General features: G+C 41.9%; 2 protein-coding genes across 2 annotated transcripts in view; one reads left to right on the plus strand and one right to left on the minus strand.

Annotated features, from left to right (window-relative positions):
- Positions 1–909: 909 nt before the first annotated feature.
- On the minus strand, positions 910–8,036 carry LOC124313942 (spatacsin-like). The gene is made up of 10 exons (XM_046778805.1): positions 7,813–8,036; positions 7,600–7,747; positions 7,325–7,532; positions 6,400–7,257; positions 6,187–6,332; positions 5,866–6,127; positions 2,456–5,798; positions 1,683–2,397; positions 1,465–1,622; positions 910–1,405 (listed from the first exon to the last, which is right to left on the minus strand). Exons 1-10 carry the CDS (start codon positions 7,971–7,973, stop codon positions 1,036–1,038), a joined length of 6,369 nt encoding a protein of 2,122 aa, XP_046634761.1. The 5' UTR covers positions 7,974–8,036; the 3' UTR covers positions 910–1,035.
- Positions 8,037–10,612: 2,576 nt separating this feature from the next.
- The window catches only part of LOC124314004 (protein dead ringer-like), a 39,165-nt gene continuing 28,691 nt past the window's right edge, over positions 10,613–21,086 (plus strand). Inside the window, exons 1-2 of the mRNA XM_046778945.1 lie at positions 10,613–11,057; positions 20,474–20,578. Of these exons, the coding sequence (XP_046634901.1) occupies positions 10,944–11,057; positions 20,474–20,578 (219 nt within the window). The 5' untranslated portion in view covers positions 10,613–10,943. The remainder of the gene's footprint in view (positions 11,058–20,473; positions 20,579–21,086) is intronic.

A 21,086-nucleotide genomic window follows, 5' to 3' on the forward strand; every position in this document is an offset into this window, starting at 1 on the left:
CATTAGTCGAGATTGGATTGCTGCTGGAGTGGTGCGGTGGTGAAAATGGGAACCGCAACTATATAGAGGAAACCACGCAGGCAACGGCACTTGAATGATCATTTGTCATATCAATAAAGATTGGGAGGAGTTGGAAAGTTGTAAAAATAATCTATAAAATAAACAACACCCAAAATATAAACGTAGTATTTTTTTCCCCATAGTTGCTTCAGAAGTTCCCCTCTCCCAGCTAGGACGGTTGATTTATACTGCGCCCGAGACGGCTAACTTCACTTTGCTCATCGCGCACTTCAGATCGTCTAGTAGTTGTCGGAGGCAACAAAAATGGAATGGCTTCGAACTCCCGGGGTCTAGGGACAATCGATAATCCAATAACGAGGGATGTGCTCTCTAGAAACTCGCACTGTGATTTGGACAGTGCGACAGTGCCTTTCTCTGGCACCTCGCTTGCACAAAAGCCTCTGCAGCAGGGGGTCAACGGACAACAAATGGGGACCGTAGCAGGTATAGCGTTTTTGATGAAGAAAAAGACCATGGGGTGCGACTGTCAACATTTTTTTTTTTTTGTGCGTGTGTCGCCTCCCCCGCTGATTCAGTCCCTATTTACAAACTGTCAACTGCAACACAGAACTCGCTGTTTGGTTTGGGCTTTGTTCTTGGCAGCTCTTCTTACCGCCTTTCCATCACGTCAATTCGATGCCAATTTTGAAAATTCTATTAATTGTGGTGAGAAACCTTATAGATTTATTCCTTTCCTGGAATTTATGTGATCTATCACTAACAATATGAATAGCGTGATTCTGACTCTATCTAAACACAAAAGTATTTTGGGTTTTCTTTTAGAGTTTTAATAATAACAATTGATTGACGACAAAAATTAAGCTAAGAAAATATTTGGAAAATTTGAGACATATTGCAAACTCTAAATATATTACACTTTAACGTAAATTGCTTGCAAACTAATAATAACAAGAAAAATATTTCTCTTTAACTAAATGGAATTTTAAAAAAATAGCGAAGGAATGTTCATTGAATCTATAAATCTTGATTGGCTTTTTTTCCCCATGCTGTATCTTTTAGATATGGAAGCGCCGATGAAGAAAGCAGTTCGCTGACGAGATGTCTAAGATTTAAGCGTGACGCCAGTCGATATTTGGCTTCGGCATCGGTCAACATTGAGACAAGGCGGGATAAACGATCCAGTATTTCTTGCTTTTTGCAGAGACCGGATTCTTGTTCGAAATCTGTAACGACCTCTTCCACTATCGCTGGTGTGACGGTATGACGGCGCACGAATCGTTCCAAGTACTCTGTCCCACCATTAATTATGTAATGTCTCATCAACGCCTTCCCCCAGGAAATATTGAAGCCGTATCCACGTGAAATGATCTCAGCCTCCGGATACCTGCCATAAATCAAAACACTATCAAATGAAAAATGTTGGAAAAGATTATGATTACTCACGTTAGGGTTTCGCATATGAGAATATCAACTTGAGCTGAATTAAGCCCAAGTATACAATAAATTTGATGGCCATCAATAGCGCGGTTAACTAGGTGAATCTGCAACGCAACCAATTCGGCTTGCAATGCGCACTTGTTAGCGTGATTCAATCTTCCAGCCTGTATGGAAAAAAAGATCTTTAGTTTGTTATCAACAATCAAAACAAATTCTTTACTGACCTGGAGAAAGTATTCGGCAGCATGGGCTAGATTATGCATAGCAGATGTTAGAACCTTTTTCATCTCCGGTCCAGTTCTGAGCATCGGTAAACTGGTGGCGGAAGTGGCTACGGTTGTTTCTAGTGACCAATTCGATAGGGATTTTTTGGCTGGCGATGAATCCACTGTTTTAGGCATCGGCGATCCAATCGGTTTTTTGTTCATCTTAATAATCGATTTGAAAGCCAAATCGACGATTGGCTTGAGAAGACCATTAGCCTCATCCTGCCACATTCCCGCCACTTCTGCATGCATATGAAAATGAAGCGCTACTAATCGAAAGAGCTCTCGGTTTTCTAGGCAATTGGGTCTCAAGAAATCGAGCAACGCCTGTCGCAAGAGCGGAAGGCGATCCATTCCCTTCCTCAAAAGATATTCAAACTGATCGTGCTCCTTCAAGAGTTCGAATACATAGCTCATCTCAGTATAGCGCTGAATTCCGGTCGTGAGTCGAGTGATGAGGATCCACTGTTGATCTAGAAGAAGTTTGTCGATGAAGCATCGGGCCTGACTAAGAATTTGGCCAATGTTCTCGACGTCGCAAGCAAGCGTGAAACTGGAATGAGAGAAAATAAGCAGCTCTACAGCAACTGGCCACTCGTTATTTTGTTCGAGATTTAGCGCCGCTTCCAAAAGGGCCCGTCCTAATTGAGTGGGATCCGCACAAAGTGTTACCCTGAAATAAATTTATTTAGCCAAAATCCAATTTATTATTTTTTTTAAAGTTTTGTTACCATCGGTTGAAGGTGCCACGAAGAAGTGATACAACCATGTTCGTTTCTGTGCTAACATGTCCATGAGCTGAGCGGGCAGCTTCAATAAGCTCGTCCTTGACTAGAGCCACCACTTGCGTCACAGCGATCCGAGAAGCTATAATCCAGCTTCGAGCTAAATTCAAATGACCGCCGATGGTCAATGGGAGACCCGATTGAGATGGCGTTTCCAATAACATTTTCAGAATGGATATCGGTCTAGAGTGTTCAATCACATAGTCATATTTTAAATCTAAAGTTACAGCCACTTGGTGGAAAACCGAGAGACGCTGACTTAGTCGGTGTCCGTGCTGAAGCAACTCATTGTCAATGTATTCAACAACTGACTGTCGATCCTTCCATTCCACCTCTTTATCTTTCAGCTGAGTGATTTGTAATAGTCTCTCTTTTACTCTGCTGATATCACCGTTATTCTCCACCAAATCAATCATGAAGAGGATCAAGAGAAGATCAACACTTTGTCGTTGAAACATGGCAGAGAGCTTAAGGGCTCCAACCAAGTCTTCTGCATCCAGGTTTCGGCCGATCCATTCGGAGACTTTTTCTAGAAAAGATTCACTGTAATTTGACTTTGGTTGGGCGTAGGGTAATTCATCCGCTATTTCACTAATTTTGGCCATAAGAAGAGGACATGTCGAGGAGTCTGGATGTTGAAGATCGAGAAGAGACGGCGAAGGGGAATCGAGATCAGCTTCGATCCGCGTTTGCCACCACAATACCTCCAGCTCGGCCAGTGCTTCCTTTGGTAAAGGTTTCACAAGACGCATCCATTTAAGAGCGTGATCCATCATCAAATGAGATTCCCATGGGCTTTGCGATTTGGGTAAAGTATCGCGGAAGAAGGCAGAAGCCAAATCAGGCCGCACATGGTGGAAGGTGAGGAGTTGATGACAGCGATTCCAAAAGGCCGTTCTGAAGCGAAGAGATACCGTCTGCGTTTCATGTTGATGAGTTTGACTGTCCAACGTTGTCAAAAGCTGAGTTACAAATATAGAATCCGCTGGCAAATCCGCCATTTTGGCCAGTTTTAATGCTATGCCAAAATGTCTCTGATCAAGAAGAATTTCAACCGCATGCTGGCACTCTTGTTGGAAAGGCAGACTGTTACTTCCGTGCATTAAGTTGGAAATGTTCATCACAATTCCAGAGTCGACGCAAAGGGTAACTATTTCGGCTAACAGTCCAAAATCTGGAACTGAAACGTCAACGGCCAACGAGTCGAAGGGCTGAACATCCGCCCACATAGTCAACATATCCTGCTGTTGGTCGGCGTCTTGGATGAGGTAGCACAGTGCCCAGGAAAGAATATGCAAAGCAAATCCGAAGAGATTCATAGATTTGTGAAATAAAACGATGTCGCAGTCTTCTTCGTACAAGTTTATGGCATCGCGGACGAGTTCTAATTTATCACGTTCCGTCTCGCCTTTCATAAAGGAATCGAGCCAATTGAGCATCCGAGTTAGCCAGTGATGAGGAACGAAGATGTTGAAAGCTTCCAGAACAATGTCGAATTTATTGCTGGTCATGGCCTCCAGTACCAAATTGCTTAACGTTTCTGTATCTGGCTGAATCAAAGTTGTTTCGTTCTCCAACATCGGTGAATTTTCGTGCAAGTGTAATGACAAATACACACAGACACAAGGGAATGTCAGTTGAGGTTCTAGTACTGCAGTAAGAACTGACAATTGTACGCTGCGGTTAACTAGGGAGGAGGTAAGAAGTTGAGAACCATTGGGGCCGTCCGGTGCTGAGCCTCGCAGAAGTAATCGATAGAAGATTTCGCTTGAAGACTCTACATTTAATGTGAGACTGGACGACGGCTGGACATTTTCATCAGTTGACGCTTCCAGTTTCATGGCCAGTTGGAGATGAAGCTTGATTGGATAAGGAAATTCCGCTAATACTTTCCAATATCTATCTATGTGATATTTGTAGTTTTGGATGAAAATGAGAAATATCAACCACTGACTCCGACCAGCGCATCGACTTAAAAATTTGATCGGCAAATCGAGGCCGTAGACAGTGCAAAAATCTATCACTAGGTGCCAGCTGTCGACGAGGTCCACTGCATCAGAATCATCCGAAACATTCTTCAATAAGCAATTTTCAATTTGCTCGCTCATGCTGTTGGCCACATCGACGTCGATTAACAAACCACGACTGACATCGATGAGACTTTTTCGATTTAAGGTGGGATCTTGAATTAGTTGTTGTAAAACGGCCAAGGTACTTCTGATGGGGTGTGAGTTACAGCCCAGCATTTCGATAAGCAAAACACACGATTGTAAAATAGCTTTGTCCCATGGATCTTCTAGGCTGATCGCTTGAATCGCAAAAGGATACGTAACGATCTCTTCCTTTGTTCTTGAGCTTTGCTGTAGATAGAAGAATGCCCGGAACGGTCGACTCTGTTTCAAGTAAAACGTCCAATCCAAGCTTGTTGTGAGACCATGGTTGGTTTCGCGGACACTCTCTTCCCGAGCCGGATGATGATGTTCTAATAAATCCCACTGTTTTTGAGGATTTTTGAAAAATTGGTTCACGTTGATCGGGACTTCTCCCACAAGCAACTGGCGAATTGATAAATCTTCTATGATATTTTCGCAAGCGTGCGCCAGCATCGGGAGGCTCTTCAATGACTTGGCCACAGTTCTGCTAGGAAATAGAGTTGGATTCATAAAATGAAAAAACAAAGTCACAAATGGATGTTTAATCCAAAACTCTTCTTCCATAAGCTGGTCCGTCTCTTTAAGCAGGGTGTTATTCAAACGGCAAAGTTCCATAAAGCCATCGGCATCGCAAGAATCAAGTTTCCACGATTGAAATCGTTGCGCTAGTTTCATCCAAGTTGGGCGATCATTCAGATCAATGTTTTCTTCAGCAATCAGGTCGTAAAACAATTCCGGGTGGAAAATTTGAGCGCAATAATCGAGAGCTGCAGTCGTTATGGTCTGCAATGAAACGTTTGACCGTGGTTGTTGTAGGATATTCTCCATTTGATGAAATCGACCGATGGCTAGTAGCCGGGTAACAAAAGCCACTAAATTTTGACGTTCGCATTCAGCGAAGATGCCTTGAATAGCTAGTAGGTTTAACACTGATTCCCGTGTGTCGTTATTTGTGCACTCGGAAGCCATATCGACCATAGCGTTAGTTATTGGCCAGATGTACGGCAAACTTTCATCTACGGTATGACTAGACGGCGACTGGTTCTCAATCCATTTCTTCAGAGTGGAAAGGATCTGCTTATTCAACATGACTTGCCAAACATCTTCAGGTTGAATTCTCGCTAAAACTTCCTCGTCTAATGTAGATCAAAAGATAATTATAATGATGCATGTATAAAAATATATGTTTAACTGCTTCCTTACTCCTAGACTGTAGGAAGGCCTCTGCTAAATAAAGACTTCTTTGTTTTGGGTTCCATCCAGAAACAACTTCCATTGTTAAGACGGGCACATTACCAAGAGAGTCTCGAACGAAACACTCAACCAAAGTGATAAAGTCCAAACAAACCGTCAATTCTACAGTCCATAGATGGCGTTGTTGTAGGATTTCTACCAATTTTTTCCTCGAATTGGGATTGTCGACTTGAAGGCACATTTTCTCCCAAGTTCCAGGAACGTCGCAGCCCTAAAATAAAGTTAAAACAATATAAATCAATATTAGATAACATTTACAATTACCCATACCATATTTTTGATCATAGTTTCAGCCTCGTCAATCATTCGGAAATCATATTCTATGATATCCCGCTGAATTTCACTAATTATTGTTTTCTGAATAAGACCCAGCTCTCGAAAGTCGCAGTTATCTCGACTAGATAGCACATACTGAGCTGAAAACAAAGAATATAAAATAATTCAACTTCCAAAGGAAATTATTCAGACAATTTATAGTCTCACCTAATGGAAGATGGTTGTGAATAAGCGCGTCTTTGATGATGGTGTGTTCATCCCATCCTTGCCACTTCACGGACAATTCTTGAATCAATTGATTACCTTGAAAACTGAATGGTTCTTGAGCATTTACAGGCAACAGTTCCTGCCACGCGAAGATTAAATTGAAAATGGTTGCGCAATCAGGGAATTTCTTATAAGCGCGTCCAGCGAACCCGAGACCAAGTCCTAGTATTTTCAACCCGAACGGAGAAGACATCGAGTTTTTCCTGTTGCCTTTCACTCTTAGATTTTCACGATCAACAAGTTTTGTAACCAAAAAATTGTCTAATACGTGAAGAATATGGCAAATTTCTGCTTCACTTCCTTGTTCGGCAATCTTCAAGATGTTGGCTGTACTTTCCAAATGTTGTGAAGTAAGTGCAGTGGTTAGCAAAGAAGCTCGAACATCGATGCTAACCATAACGTCGTTTTTTTCCGCCTCTTTTAGCTCTCGAACGGAATGCATTTTCATTGCTTTATCCACTCGATCAAATCGTTGAGCAAAAATGATAATCTCGAAGACGTCAATTTGGCATCGATAAATCCTTTGCAATGTTATAATGTTGAAAAGAAGGTATTCATCAGGGTGTTTGGTAAAAACGGCTATACAGCTAGTTCCCATTGAAACTTCAGAAACATTTTTCCCATCTTGTAACAATATTTTGAGTGCCTTCTTGCCAATCAAAAGATTATCAGTCAACACAGCAAATATCTTTCCATCTGGGCTGCTGCAAATTTGCCTGACAGGACTTATGGACAAACTGTCTGAAAATTCCAGCTGCACAGTTTGTTTAATCTTGCCTTCAAACAATGAGTATAAATCTGTAGAAAAGAAGTAATATTACATGTGGTTAGCTTGTTTAAAAATACAATCAGCGGTAGTACTTACGAAGACTTTTGGTATGAGGTTCATAGTTCACAAATAATTTATCACAGAAACTCCAAACTGCAAACTCTCCTACTTCTAGTGCCCAGATAATGTCACTATTTTGATCAGATTTCCAAGATAGACAAGCAATTTGTTTAACAGAAGTTTGCAAAATGCAGAAATTCCTTTGAAAACTTAGGCATAGAATTTGTTTCAGACTATCAAATTCCTGCAATGAAAAGACCAATTTGGTATGAGAATTCAGCATTACAATAACACAAGAAAGTCTAAAGTACCAATCTCTTTAGTATAAGGTGTTTCAACAGGGTTTCTGCAGCAAGTCGAACTGATGTGGCAGGGGAATTTCTGCGAAAAGACTTCCATTCTAAATCCCCATTTCTTTTACTAAGAAGGACTTTTGATTCTTCATGATGCCAAATCGTACTATTATACACGAATATGTGAGGCTTTATTATGTAACAATGGCAATAAAATGTGTGTCTACCAACCTTCGAACGTTTTCGACTTCCCAAATGGGTTTGATTAACTCACTCTCAGCCAGCGGCTGATAACGATAAATCGACAATACATGATTTTCATTCAGCACTGAAATATGTTTTCCTTCTCTCGATATGTAAGCTCTCACGACAGATGGATTTTGAAGATCCATAGTAATATGAAGTATTAAGTTTGAACTGGGGAGGACTGCCAGTTTCAGATAACACGTTTTGTTGTTGTGTCAAAACAAAGTTAACAATCGCAATCGCTTTTGTTTATCGATACCTAACAAGTAATCGATGTGTAAACTAAATCAATTCTTTTATTGTATCGATCGTTTACTAAATCAAATAAATCAAATTTACTGTTATTTTAATGTAATAAAGGTTAAAAGCTATCAAAATTGAATGGAATCACAAAATAAAATAATTCTAAATCTAAATGAACAAATTCATGCATCTTAGGAAAAATCTTGACTAAAATTACGGTGTATTCAAAACTTAGTTATTAGTTAAATAAATATAGTACTAGTTTTTTTTGTGGTTTTTACCAAAGGTTTTTAGTTGTTAGCATTGGACCTTTGAGTATTGCTACACAGCAAATGACGGAAACTCATGTATATTTCTAAAACAAAAGGCATGGGTAGTTTATAATCCGTGGTTTATAATTCCCTTAGTCCCTGTAGTAGCATTGTATTATATTTTTTTGTAAACAGTGTATGCCTTCGTTCAATCAATGCGAAACCGCGCTCTGCTGATATTTTTTACGCCCTTGACCACGAAGGATTTGACACTTTCCTTGTGATCGTTAGATTGCATGGTATCATTAAATCGACCTTCAAGTAAAAATCTTTTTCACCATCCCCCCCTCCAAAAAAAAGTTTATATAAAATGCATACACCTGAGGACTACTGGGGTTCGGATTAAAAAATAACACGTCCCATCGATTGGTTTGATATACTTTATACTCAATCCTAAGGGGAGTATCGTATCGAAATAAATTGGAATTCTTAACGGAGGTTTATACCACATTTTACTACATGTGAATATATTCATAGAGAAAACAGCTGCTTCAGCCGGTTTTCCCATGCAATATATTTGTGACAATGGTAATACAAAACATTTTTTCTGTGTGAAATTTACATGACAAAAGATCTTGGTTGGCGTCTCTATTTAATTACGAACCGTTTTCCGTCTACGGAAGTTTACGAGAAATTCAAGTAAGCATAAAAAACTGTAGTTTTTTCTTCTTCTCCTTATAGGTGGGAGACCAAAATGAAATTCCTAGTTTATATATATCGGCTTAGGTAATGGAAAAGCGAACGGTTGCTTACCATTGAGGACATCTAATGCGAGTGACCTGAATTGATACCCAGTCCAAGAAGTCTATATCCCCCAGAAAAAGGAGAAATGAGTCGACGAAAAGGTCTCGCTCTCATTTCTGATAGCTTAAACTCTGGTAAGTGGCTTCTTCTTCCCATTTTATGCCTTTTTATTTCCAAATTTTTCCTCTCTTTAAGTAAAAAAACATTCGAGACATGTTCGGAAATGACTTTATGGCACCCACCATCGTACGGTCGTTGACGATACTAAACTGTCGAGTCCCAACTGTTCCATCCTCGTGGTTCAATGCTGTTTTACTATTATTTTTTAGAGCCGTCACCCTCTCTCTATCCCATCTTCATTATACTCTCTCTCCATACCATTCGTAAATCAATCTCATTTACAGTTACCAATCCGCTGCTTGGCATATCGGATTCAACATTTTTTTCTTCTTCGTCGAGGAGGAAATATTTTTCAGGAGACTGTGTGTACACGTCAAATGTGTTATGGACGATCCTATTTCAGATTTTTTTCTCGTACTTTTTTTTTGCCCTTTTTAAAGATCAATTTGAACTCTCGGATAATGGTCCCGACTTCCGTTGCCGTAATTTGCACCACCTGATGATGAATACGTCGGAAATGTTATTATGTTAACATTTGAGTGCAAACATGTGTTGAAATCAAAGATGGCCGACTTTGATTATATCCAAAATAGTTAATAGTGTTGCTATCTTTTAGAAATTTTGCCGTTCATAGACTTTGGAGTCGACTTACATAATCAATTCAAATGCTTGAGATTCACTGACAGCTATAGTAATAGATTTTAGCTAAAAATGTGATAATGCACGAAAGACAGGCCTCCTGTGAAAGGTTTTCGTCCCACATGATTGGTGACAAATGATGAGTCTTTTTTTTTTTTAAATACGTGTAAATAGTAATGTCATCATATCCTGCGGAGCGAGCGGATATGATGAAATTGATTTGCTTTTGTTGTGATACCGACAGATTAATTTTCCTGGTGAAATGTTGATTTATTAGTCGGCTCATATCAAAATATTTCTCATTGCAATAGTTTTATCCCGGGGGTTGGCGGCTGATAAAATATCGAAACCATTTTGAATCAATCTCTTATTTTGGTTGAAGCATTTTTGAATTTATCAAAAATAATCAAATGATGATATCGAGTTGATTTTCCAAAATTTGTCTTTGTTAATTTACATCGAGAGGCCATCGTCGTTCCATCACGTTTGATGATCACAGGAATGGGAGGAGCCTATTCTGACGGCAGTCAATGGGATTGGAAAAGCGGGTGGAGAAAGAGGAAAATGGGCGGCGCCAAGCGATCCCCAAGAGTCCTGGCACCTGGTTGGCTTGTTACCGACACCCCGACGAAGAAGAAGAGGGTGGAAAGAGGAAATGGGGGGGTGGGCTGAAAGGGGGGCGCCACCACACGTTCGATACGAAGTTTGGCCAGCCCTTGCTGCTCCAAGGTTTTCGACTGCACTTCATTGATTCAGCTGATCTCGGAGAGACAAGACCACGCCGATTTTTCGACCGTTGTTTTTTTCCGCTTCTTTTTTTTCTTTTTCTCCTCCTCGTGTTCGTGTGTTTTGTTGGCGGCCGGATTTTGACAGTGCTCCTCGTTTGCCACACATAGTGTGTGTGTGTGTGCTGTGTTGTGTGTTTTTCAACTCGAACCAAACAAGCCAAATTTCGCCAATACCTACCGGGATTTTCGGCAACCGGAAATTTATAGTTGCACATTTTAATTCGTGTTGCAGTCGCACTTGGCAGAAGAAGAGGAACAAGAAGATTGATTGATGCTTTTGTCACCCGGCTCCGCTGAGAAAGTGTCCAAAATTCGCGTCAAGAACCGAGAACCCGTGCCCTCCTATCGGATGGATCGCAACGACGATGAAATCGATGCGATGATGGTAAGTCACACAAACAACATTTCCATATTTATTTTTCTTGTGTCGTTGCGATTTTACTTTATTTTAAGCCGGTCGGTCTTTGACCTGTAATTGAAACGTTTTCCCCTTGACCAGTTTTATTACGGTTCATTTTTTTGGGGGGGAGGGTACGTTACGTGTTCATCGACCTGCCGTTGAGGGGGTACACACGAAAAAAAGGATTGCCGGTGACCTGAAAGGGCTACTCCATTTTTTAAAATTCTGGTAAATTTCCCCAGAAAACAAAAAAAGTGTGGCACCAAATTTTCTTTGACAGTTACCATGTGTTGTTTAGAGATTATAGCTGCCAGCACACCATGTTGAGGCGTATTTAATCGATGTTGTAGAGATGACCTTTGATGACCTCGCTTTCTTTTCGCATCTATCAGAAAAATCAAAAAATGTCCAGTCATTTTTTCGGGGGGGCTAGTGGGGAAATTGATAATAGATAGGATTCGGTTGGGGGGGGGGGATGGAGGGTTAAGTGGTATCAACTCTTTTTGGTACGAAAAATGCCCTTTTCCATCTACTTGATGTATTTAAAAAAAAAGGGTGGGTAACCTTTTTTCCGACCCCCTCCTTTTTTTCGTATCGAAATTGGCGTCCTTCCGATCGATTCGAATTGACAAGGGTTTTCTCTCTCTTGTTGGTGGTGGGCTGGGAAAATAGGAGGAGGAGAGGAACCTTTTTTCTTCTCTACCAACATACAGAGATAGCATTTTTATAATTGGGACTCGAACCATATTAAAATTGAAAGGTCGAATGCTGGGCTTTTTTCTTTTTTTCGTCGGCGGATAAAGAGAATGGACTTAATTTTTTATTTCATTTTATTTTGAATCTTTTTTTTGTTCGATTGTCACATGAAATGATTTCCCCGAAAAGAGATTGGTGCCAAGTTGACCTCTGATGAACTTGGTATGGTTTTTTGGCGATGATTGAAAACGTCTGGAATTGATGAATTAGGAAAAAAGCGTGGAATTTTTCATGTTTGGATCCGGCATATATATAAGTTGATCCATCTGTATACCACCCACATGGTTCAAGGTCGAGTGAATTTGACCTGTCTCATCTTGAGTTGAGAAAATTAACGTGTATGCATGTTCTATCACAGTCTCGGATGACGAGGCGGATTCGTCAGAGTTTCGTTTCACATGATTCTTTTTTTTAAATAAAAATAATCTTTTCTTCTTCTTCTTCTTTTCGTTTTTCCCCAGTTGTTGTTGCTTCTCGATGCAAATGACAAATCGCTTATCATATTTTTGTTTATTTATCGAGTCACGTTTGGACGCCCCTCTGCCATGAGATGAATATCAAAGCTGCACATTTGAATGTCTGATTGATTGGCGCGCCATTGACTTTAAATCGCAAGCATTTGAATAGGCTCGTCCTCTCCCGCTGTCACGACACTTTGACATTTGATAAAAACGGCGTCCAGCCGCGATGGGCCTCCACCTCCCTCCCCACCGAAAAGAATTGAATCGAGATAAAATAAATTCTCCCTCGAAAAAACGAAAAAGAAAAAATGATTTCAGCTCAATGAAATATCAATAGAAGCAACCCGTGGAGTGAGTCACGACTGATTAATTATGTCAAGTTGGCCATATGGCGCGGTCCGCGTTTCCTTGCCAACTATGTAATCTGCCAACGAGCAGCTGTAACGGGATCGATTTTAGCCATCCTCAGCGCATTGTTGGTGCCCGACATTATTGGTCACCCGAGACGATCATGCGTCTGAATCGCTTTGCAATTGAATTACGAGAAATAACGCGCGTTTGTGTCGAGTTTCGCCAACAGCTGTAGGGCATGGAAAATTTAAAAAATAAAATAACAAAAACAAACTTGACGAAATAAATAGACATCTTTTTTTTAAAACGTCGAGAAAAAACCGGTTTCGCCAAATAAACCTTTTTTTTCTCTCTCTCTCCAACTTTGAAATTTTAATGGATCGTACCCAAAAGGCAGAAGCGTAGAGAAAAATATAAAAAAAAAAGCCCGAGTAGAAATGTGCAAGGTAGTAGTAGTAATAGTAGGAATACATATAAGAAGGGGGGAGAATATATATTGATGGGGGTGAAATAACCTGCTTTTGCTTCGAAGGTCGACGGACTATCTTGTGTGTGTACATTTTGCCTATAAGGGGGTGGCATTAAAAACACCCACACTATAGACTCTTTGTGAAAAAAAAAACCCAAAAAGGGATAGAGGGCATTACAAGTTGGGGGGAAAAGAGGCAAAAAAAAAAAAGAAAAAAAAACGCGCGACTGGGTGTCGCCATAAGATTTATGTCAATTTAGACCCTGTGTAACCGATTGGTGTGTTTTTTCTCTCTTTTTCCGTTTTTCGGCTCCGGTCGTAAAAAAAAACACACCCAACCCTTCGCAGAGTAGAGGCAAAAAAAAAAAAAAAAAAAATCTGCAATTAATGAAGTCTGTATTCAAAACTACTACCCTTTCCTTCCAATTGAGCTATTCTATGGCCGCCGCGCCATTGCAGCGGCTTCTTTTGGCTCTAAACCCTCTTTGGGTTACGGCGTTTGTTGGCGGCATTTGTTCCGATTGCATCACATTTCATTTATTTACCCAAAATCTTGAATTCGTCGTCGTCGCCAACGTGCGGATGTCAATCGATGGAGTTATCGCACTTGGTTCCGCTTTTAAACAAATTTTTTAAAACTTTTTCCGGGGACCGGATGGAGCCATGTGTGTTCTGTCATTGGTGTTTTCCTGTACTCGGGTCTCCCCCTATTTCGGAATTTTATTTTTCAGTTTCAACGGGGGGAAGCGGGGGGGGGGGGGGCTGCACAACACAAACAAGGGCGTTGCAAAAATCACAGAGTGGGGTGGGGGGAAAGAAAGAACGTGTGGATCCAACACATTTCCAAGCCGAGATTGAAGCATGACTGACTATGTGACGGAGCATGATAGCAGAGAGAGAGCGCGCACGTTATTTAGACAATCTTCAAATGACCCGCTGCGGATGTGTATCTCCCCGCTGCGTAATCACTCGCATCGTTAAAATATAAAAAGAAAAGGAATCTCGTAGAAAACAACAAAAAAAGGGGGGAGAGAATAGGCTTTCCTCAATAATTTAAATAAATAAAATGTCAAGAATGTGTGAGGTCATCTCTCCCAATATTTGAACAACGGCATCGACACGGGGGGAAAAAAAAAGTCGGAACGGGAAGAAGAAGAAGGATGACGACACACGGGTATGTCGTTATCTCTGATGATTTGTCACGATATCGAATGTAATAATGAGCATGTTTCTGATCAAAGGCCCCGGCCGAGAGAGTCCCAAAACATCGAAGAGGATTTTGTGTCAACTAATCGAGCGAAACCTTAGTAAAAATTAAAAAATGAAGGAATAAAAATATCAACACGGTCTGAGCAGCGTCGCGTATTAATTGAATCAGGCAAAGAAGGAGGAGGAGGATGCTTAAGCTCGTTATACCCGCCGTGTCGTCGTCGTTTTGATCGCATGCGATCAATCTTGGGTCCGTGGCGTATGGATCTATTTCTGATGACACACAAAGTGTCCACATGACTTTCATATCTCTTGTCTATGTTTTGCTTCTTGGGTGATTGGATTACACACTGTCTGTCTGTGTCTGCTATACTGTGTAGGCCTTGTGTGTGTGTTGTATAGAGTCTGAGCTTAAGTCCCCACCTGAAAAGTTACAGGTCACACTACTATTAATAATAACAGGTTTCGCTCGCTTCCTTGTCTGCGTTTTTTCGTGGGTGGGGGATAGACTCTTGTGTTGTGTGTTTGTCAACGGTGGAGAGAGAGAGAGAAGGAGAGAAGCCTTTCATATCAAGACGTCAATGTTTGTAATGCCACCATGTCTTATCCGTCTCAATAGATGACCGGCCCCGACACAGGCAGGCAGGCAGGCAGGCAGGGGGTGAATGGGTATTAGCTCTCAATAATTTTTGCTTTTATACCGTGTTGATATCCAACGAACCCCAAAGTCGCATTCAAGTAGAGTCAAGAGAAACCTTAGAGGCGAAATATCATCCCCCAAGATATTGTAATTCCATTTGTATATCATTTCCTCCTCCACCTCTTTTTCTTATATACACGCCTCTCTCTCTTTTTCTATGTTGACTAACGAACATGTTCGTGTTTTCCTTTTTTTATTCTTGGTTATTTTTTACGCAAAGGAAAAGGAAAATAAGTTTTTGGCGTGGTGATTGAAGCCTTGCATATAGGGGCCAACCTCCCTTGCCATGTCAGTCGTCTACTTTTATCCAATTCATATTCCAAACTGGAAATGTCATGACAAACGTTTAGGAAAATGAGTGTAAATGGCCGGTGTAAATGGCGTACAGTTTTGATGTCGGAGAAGAAAAGAACTTTTCTTCTTTTTCTTTTTGCACGAGGAGGCAACACAATTCTACGCAAACGTTGTTGTTGTTGTTGTCGTCCGGCTTTTTGGTGGTGGTGGTGCTGGTGGTGGCGTGTGGGTGTGTAGTAGTGTTTGGCTCGTAAAACACTCTTCTTATCCCAACAACAAGGAGAGCCGCTGCAGGTCCTGTCTCTCTTGTGTCAAACCTTTTGGGCCTTTTTCCTCTCTCAACACTGCGTGTGCGTGTTGTTATATTATTCTAATAGGCGAGAGGAGAGAGAGAGAGAGAGAGTCAGGTGGTGCTGCATCGGAACGATGTTTAGCCGTTTATTCAAATTGGGACCAAGAGAGAGAGAAAAAGATTTGATATCTCACGATTCTCTTTTTTTTCTTCTTCTTGTTCCCGTCATTGATTATTATTTACAAGTTCCGCCCCGACGTCGTCTCTTCTCTGCTCTGTAGGAGAAAAAATCCTGCGAGTCTATTTCGAGCCGACTGGTATGCATGTATGCGCGCTCGGGCGCATAGACGACGCTTTATTTATTGCCCGTCGAGTCCGGCCAACTCAACGACAGGCCACAACGCGCTGAAACGCTGCCAAACTCGATTTCCATCCAGAGTCAATAATGGCGGGATGGACGGGATGACGACGACGCACAAACAAATTGAATCCGAAGAGACTTGCCAGCCCCAGCCTCAGAGCGAGAGCGAGAGAGAGACAGGTGAGATGTGTAGGAGACGACCCAGGTGGACCTGGCTCACCGAGAGAATATCGGGAAATGAGCGTTTTATACGATACCTGGCGCGTGTATATATATATATTTTTGTCCAGGCCTAAACTCTAGCTGTATCATTTGGTTGGTCTTTTCATTGTCTGTGGGGCCCCACATTTGATATGAAGGTGGGCTCCCACCAACCCGACGATAGTGTTGTTTCTTGGCCTTACCTCGCTGGGAGGTTCTTCGTTGAGGGGGGGCGTCATGGGGCGTCGATGGATGGACCATTAGCATTTGCATATCACCAATTACCCCCGCTGATTCTTCACCCTCCTCGCTCCAACTGTGATGCTACATTCCTGGCATATAACACACGTTTGATTTATAGAGAGACACGAAACATCGCGCGCTGCTGCTGCTGCCCTCGCTTCCCATACACACACACACACACGCGTGCGCTGGTGGAGAGAGAGCTATGCAGCGCCCGATCTCCACCCCCGCAGCAGCAGCAGCCATTTTTATTTTCAAGAGCAATTTTTCAATCCCCCGGATCTTCTTCCCTTTTTTCTTCTTCTTCTTCTTGAGATCCAGAATGGAAATCATCCATCAATGAGAGAAAGAGAGAAAAAAGAGACTCTCCGTGTTTTGACTATCATCCAACGAATGAACATGAGGGTGTTACCCCCACCGTGACTGAATCGATATGTAATGGTGTAGACTATTGCAAACAAGCCCTCGTCTCTTTTGTATAGGGAAATGAAAGGCCCCGTTTTGATTTATATTTTTCTCTTTCATGGCTGGGCATTGAAAATATTTATATACGTAGTCTAGTCTCTCTGTATTTATATGTATAAAATCTATCCAGTAAAAGGGGGTTGGAACACAAAGGAATAAGACACAAGATGGATATCAATGGCCCGTTATATAGTCGCGATTGGCTCTTGATAGCACAACAGAGAGACCCTTCTTCTTCTTCTTCTTCTTCTTGCTGCATTGCAGGGGTAGAAGAAGAAGAAGAAAAAAGCCCAGCAGGTGACATTGTCTTCTCTCTTTTCTCCTTCACTCTCACGGCTGATCGGACCTGGTGATAGATGCCGAGCATATACCACCGCCCTATCCCAAACAAGAAAGAGAGAAAGGGTCAATAAGAGGTCAACATTGTCTCTCTCTCTCTCTATCTATATTATAGATAGATATACGTGCATTTGGCCAGGAATTCCAATTCATTTCCTTTTCCATAATTTATTCCTTTTCCCCCCATTTTTTTATTTTTATTGACGACTCTGAAGACGGATGGCGGATTTACCTTGTTTTGACAAATCCCTTTTCTTTATACTCGACTGGTTTTGTGTACCCAGTTCACTCGGACAAGAACAAAACAAAACACCCTCCATCCTCGGGAAATCGATGAAAATGAAACCGACATTGTGTGTGTGTGTATGTGTGTGTGTAACGAATAGACCAAAGAATGGCCTAAAAAAGACGACAAGAAAACAAATAATATTCCTTTGCACAACTCCTTGGGTTTTCTTCTTAGAAAACTAGGTGGGCTTCCGGATAGAGAAGGGGTTGTTAGATAAGAGGGTCTTGGGGGATGACATTCAATCCGGTAGTTGAATTTATAATCGGATTTCTCCCAAGTCGTGATCGTGAAAATCCCATTAGACGAATAAAGTAAAAGGGCACATTGGCTGTTTGTTTGTTTGTACAACCGATCGAAGTTGATGACGTTTTTGGTGCCTAATAAAATCGAGTCGACTTTGATGCGTGGCTAAAATGATGATGGAAGATGACGCGACGATGCACAGACAACATCCTGTGTGCTGATGCCTAAAAATAGGCCTTCAAGGTGGTGTTCATCACTGTCTGGCATCCGACTTGAATCACGTGATTGTAGAGGAGGAGGAGGAGGAGGAGGGAGCATTAGGAGCAGCACTAGGAGTCTCAAAGAAGAAGAGGAAGCAAGCAAGAAAATGAATAAGTGAATGCGGGGGGTCGGTCTTCTTCTACTTCTTTCGACCTCCCCCGCATAATGATTCACAGTCAAGTCAGCTGCTACCGTCTGCAATACCGTTGCGAGACGACGAGTGTATTTATAATACACGGGTGGCGAATTATTTAGAATCGAATATTGTGTCGGTGCTAGTCGAATAAACAATCCCCTGTGGCGGTGCCACCTTACGCCGCCGCCGCTGCTGTTGCTGCCTCGGTGATTTATTAATGTTGGAATCGTTTGGGGGGGGGGGAGAGGAAGGCCTATTTTTAAATCAAAACACTATTGGCGCGCAGGCTCGAGGTTTTCATTGGCACCCAAATTGATGATGGCGTATGCAAATGCTCTGTCCCATCTTGAAATAACAAACAAAACAAACAAGAGTCAGTAGCTCTATCGTAACATTTTGAAAAATAAAACTGGACAGAGGGTGGTGAGACGACGCTTGATCATCCGGCTGGAATGTGTAAAGAGCCAAAATAGATGGTTCTCGGAAAATTAGAGCTGATGGAAGAGGAGGAACAATTGTCTTGTGTGTGTTGGGTGTGTGTGTGTGGCTTGATTGAGCCGGGACGGCACGTGCAAGACGTTGGACTTCATTAAAATGTCGTTAGGCTCTTAACTCTTGTGTGCCCGACACGACGGTGCCCATTTTGACTGATGAGATCTCCCTCTCTCTTCTCAGTTCTCTGGAGAGAAGAGTTTGTTTTGGATTATTATTGCAACGGGCGGACGAGGAGGAGGAGGAGGATGGCCAAAGGTTTGTTTGTGGTGTCACGGTGCAAGTCTGATTCAATCTGCCTCCTCCACCTCCACCACTACCACCCCGTGAAACGATGCAAGAGAGAAGAGAGAAAGAGACTGTTGTCCGCTATTTATAAAACGGTGTAGGGAAGTTAGAGGGTGGATTTCCTCCCAGCAGCTGCCACCTTCTCTCTATTCATAGCCGAGGAGGAGGAGGAACTGTGTGGGGGCCCAGCAGACGGAGCTGGAAGGAGGAGGATGATGATGTTGATGATATTCCAGAGGGGGCAACAGAGAAAGAGAGAGAGAGGAAACACAAGTTGTTCCATCTCACCCAAAGCCTTGATAGTTCTAAATCGGGAATTTAGAACCTCCGTACGCTCGTTTCGGGTTATAGAAATCGTCTCTCTCCTCTCTCTGCCCGACTGTCATTCGTCTTGCAACAGCGGGACCGACCCCAATAATCATTATTCATTAGCTTCACTTTGGCTCGGCTCCAATCTCCGGCCCTTTCCACCTGCAGAAAAGACAAATTGTTTCTGTTGGCCCGTTGTCTATTTCTCCATCCCGAATCCACCTCGGACCTATAACAATCATAAGAATCACGATAATATAAGACGACGACTCGTATTCTCCCTTGGAAGGTCTCACTTGTCCTCCACTCTTTGACACCTTATCATTCAGACGAAGGAAGGAAAAAGTCGTGAGTTATCTCTGTTCGATTTCCTCGTCGGTTCATTGACTGACGCCTTGCGTTCAAAAGAATTTTGTGACTTGTCCAAACAAAAAGATTTTTTTTTGAATTTTATATTTGTGACTAGGGGAGTGATGGTGGGGGGAGCTCTTTAATGGATTCTTTATATATATTTAGATAGAGAAGACGCGTTTGTTGTACTCTTTGAATAAATATATACATATCCGCCCTTTAGCGATAGATTGAGAGGTGCAGAGTGGATGGGGGGAAGGAAGGAAAAGATAAGACATTGGTCGACAAAAAATCGACGTCAGGTGGAATTCCGGCCCTCCCTTATTTTGATGTCGGACTCGTCAACACATTTCCCAAAAAGTCAAAGAATTGTGTCAACTCCACCCAGTCGCACACACACAAAGTCAAAGGAAAAATGGTGTCCCCCCCCCCCCAAGTCAAAGATGATGAACCTTTTTTTCTTCCCTCGGTGTTCATCAGATTGATCCCCCCCTCATTTCTTTGACCACACACAACATTTTGAATTTCCCATTTTTTATTTTTACCTTTTGTCGACACACACACAAGTGTTGGGGGGGTGAAAAAGTCTGAAAAGAAGTGTGTACACTTGGCAGGTTATCGCTAAAAGGTTTGTTGACACGGAACTCGACCAAACAAAGTCCATCTGACGCTATATAACATGTGCCCAGTGAAAATTTGTCGTCTCTCCTCTTTTTCATTCTTTTTTATTTTTCTATTTTCGTCTTTCTTTCTTTCTTTGAGGGCGAGTCGTTTTTGATTTCGCCCGTGAGTTTGTTGTTTGGTAACGAGGGCGCTGACGGATTTGTGCCATGAACTTGTGATGCTAATTCGTTTTTTTCTTTCTTTTTATTTTATTTTTTAATTTTGCAGTCGGACGGGGAGGGCGATTCGAGTGACAACTTGGATCGTGACGATTCGAGCGACGACGGAGATCTGGACGACGGTGTTGGCAACGACCACCAGCTGAAGCGACAGGTACCAATATTATTCATTTCCCCCTTTTTCCTTCTTCTTTTTCTTTTCTTATTGTCTCTAGCCTCAAGGGCCGTATTTTCTCTTGTCTTGTTTGTTAGTTTTTTCCCGAGGAAAATCGATTGGCAAAGTCAGCCATAAATGAGAGTACAAGTTGATGTTTGCCTCTTTCTCCCAAAGTCGCAAACATGTTTATTGTTTATGTATGCGGTATTGGTAAGAGAGAAGTTGTTTCCTCTAGAGCCCCCCAGTCGAAAGGATGCCGTGTGATTTAAGGAGAATATATCCAAATAAATGCGTTTCTCGGATAGCGCGGGAGTCGCGGTCTCCGTCGCCAATAATTGAAGTCGTTAACTCTTGCTACTATCCACTCGCTCGACAGATGAAATAAACAACCAATGGGAAAAGGCGGAAAAGGGGGAAAAAGATAGCGAGAGAGAACAACAACAACTTTTGGGAAAAAAGAAAAAAATAAGAAAAGAGTTTTGACTATATAGGCTCCTCCCATCTT

The sequence above is a fragment of the Daphnia pulicaria genome, chromosome 10, assembly GCF_021234035.1.
Source record: "Daphnia pulicaria isolate SC F1-1A chromosome 10, SC_F0-13Bv2, whole genome shotgun sequence".
In the NCBI taxonomy this organism is placed as follows: Eukaryota; Metazoa; Arthropoda; class Branchiopoda; order Diplostraca; family Daphniidae; genus Daphnia; species Daphnia pulicaria.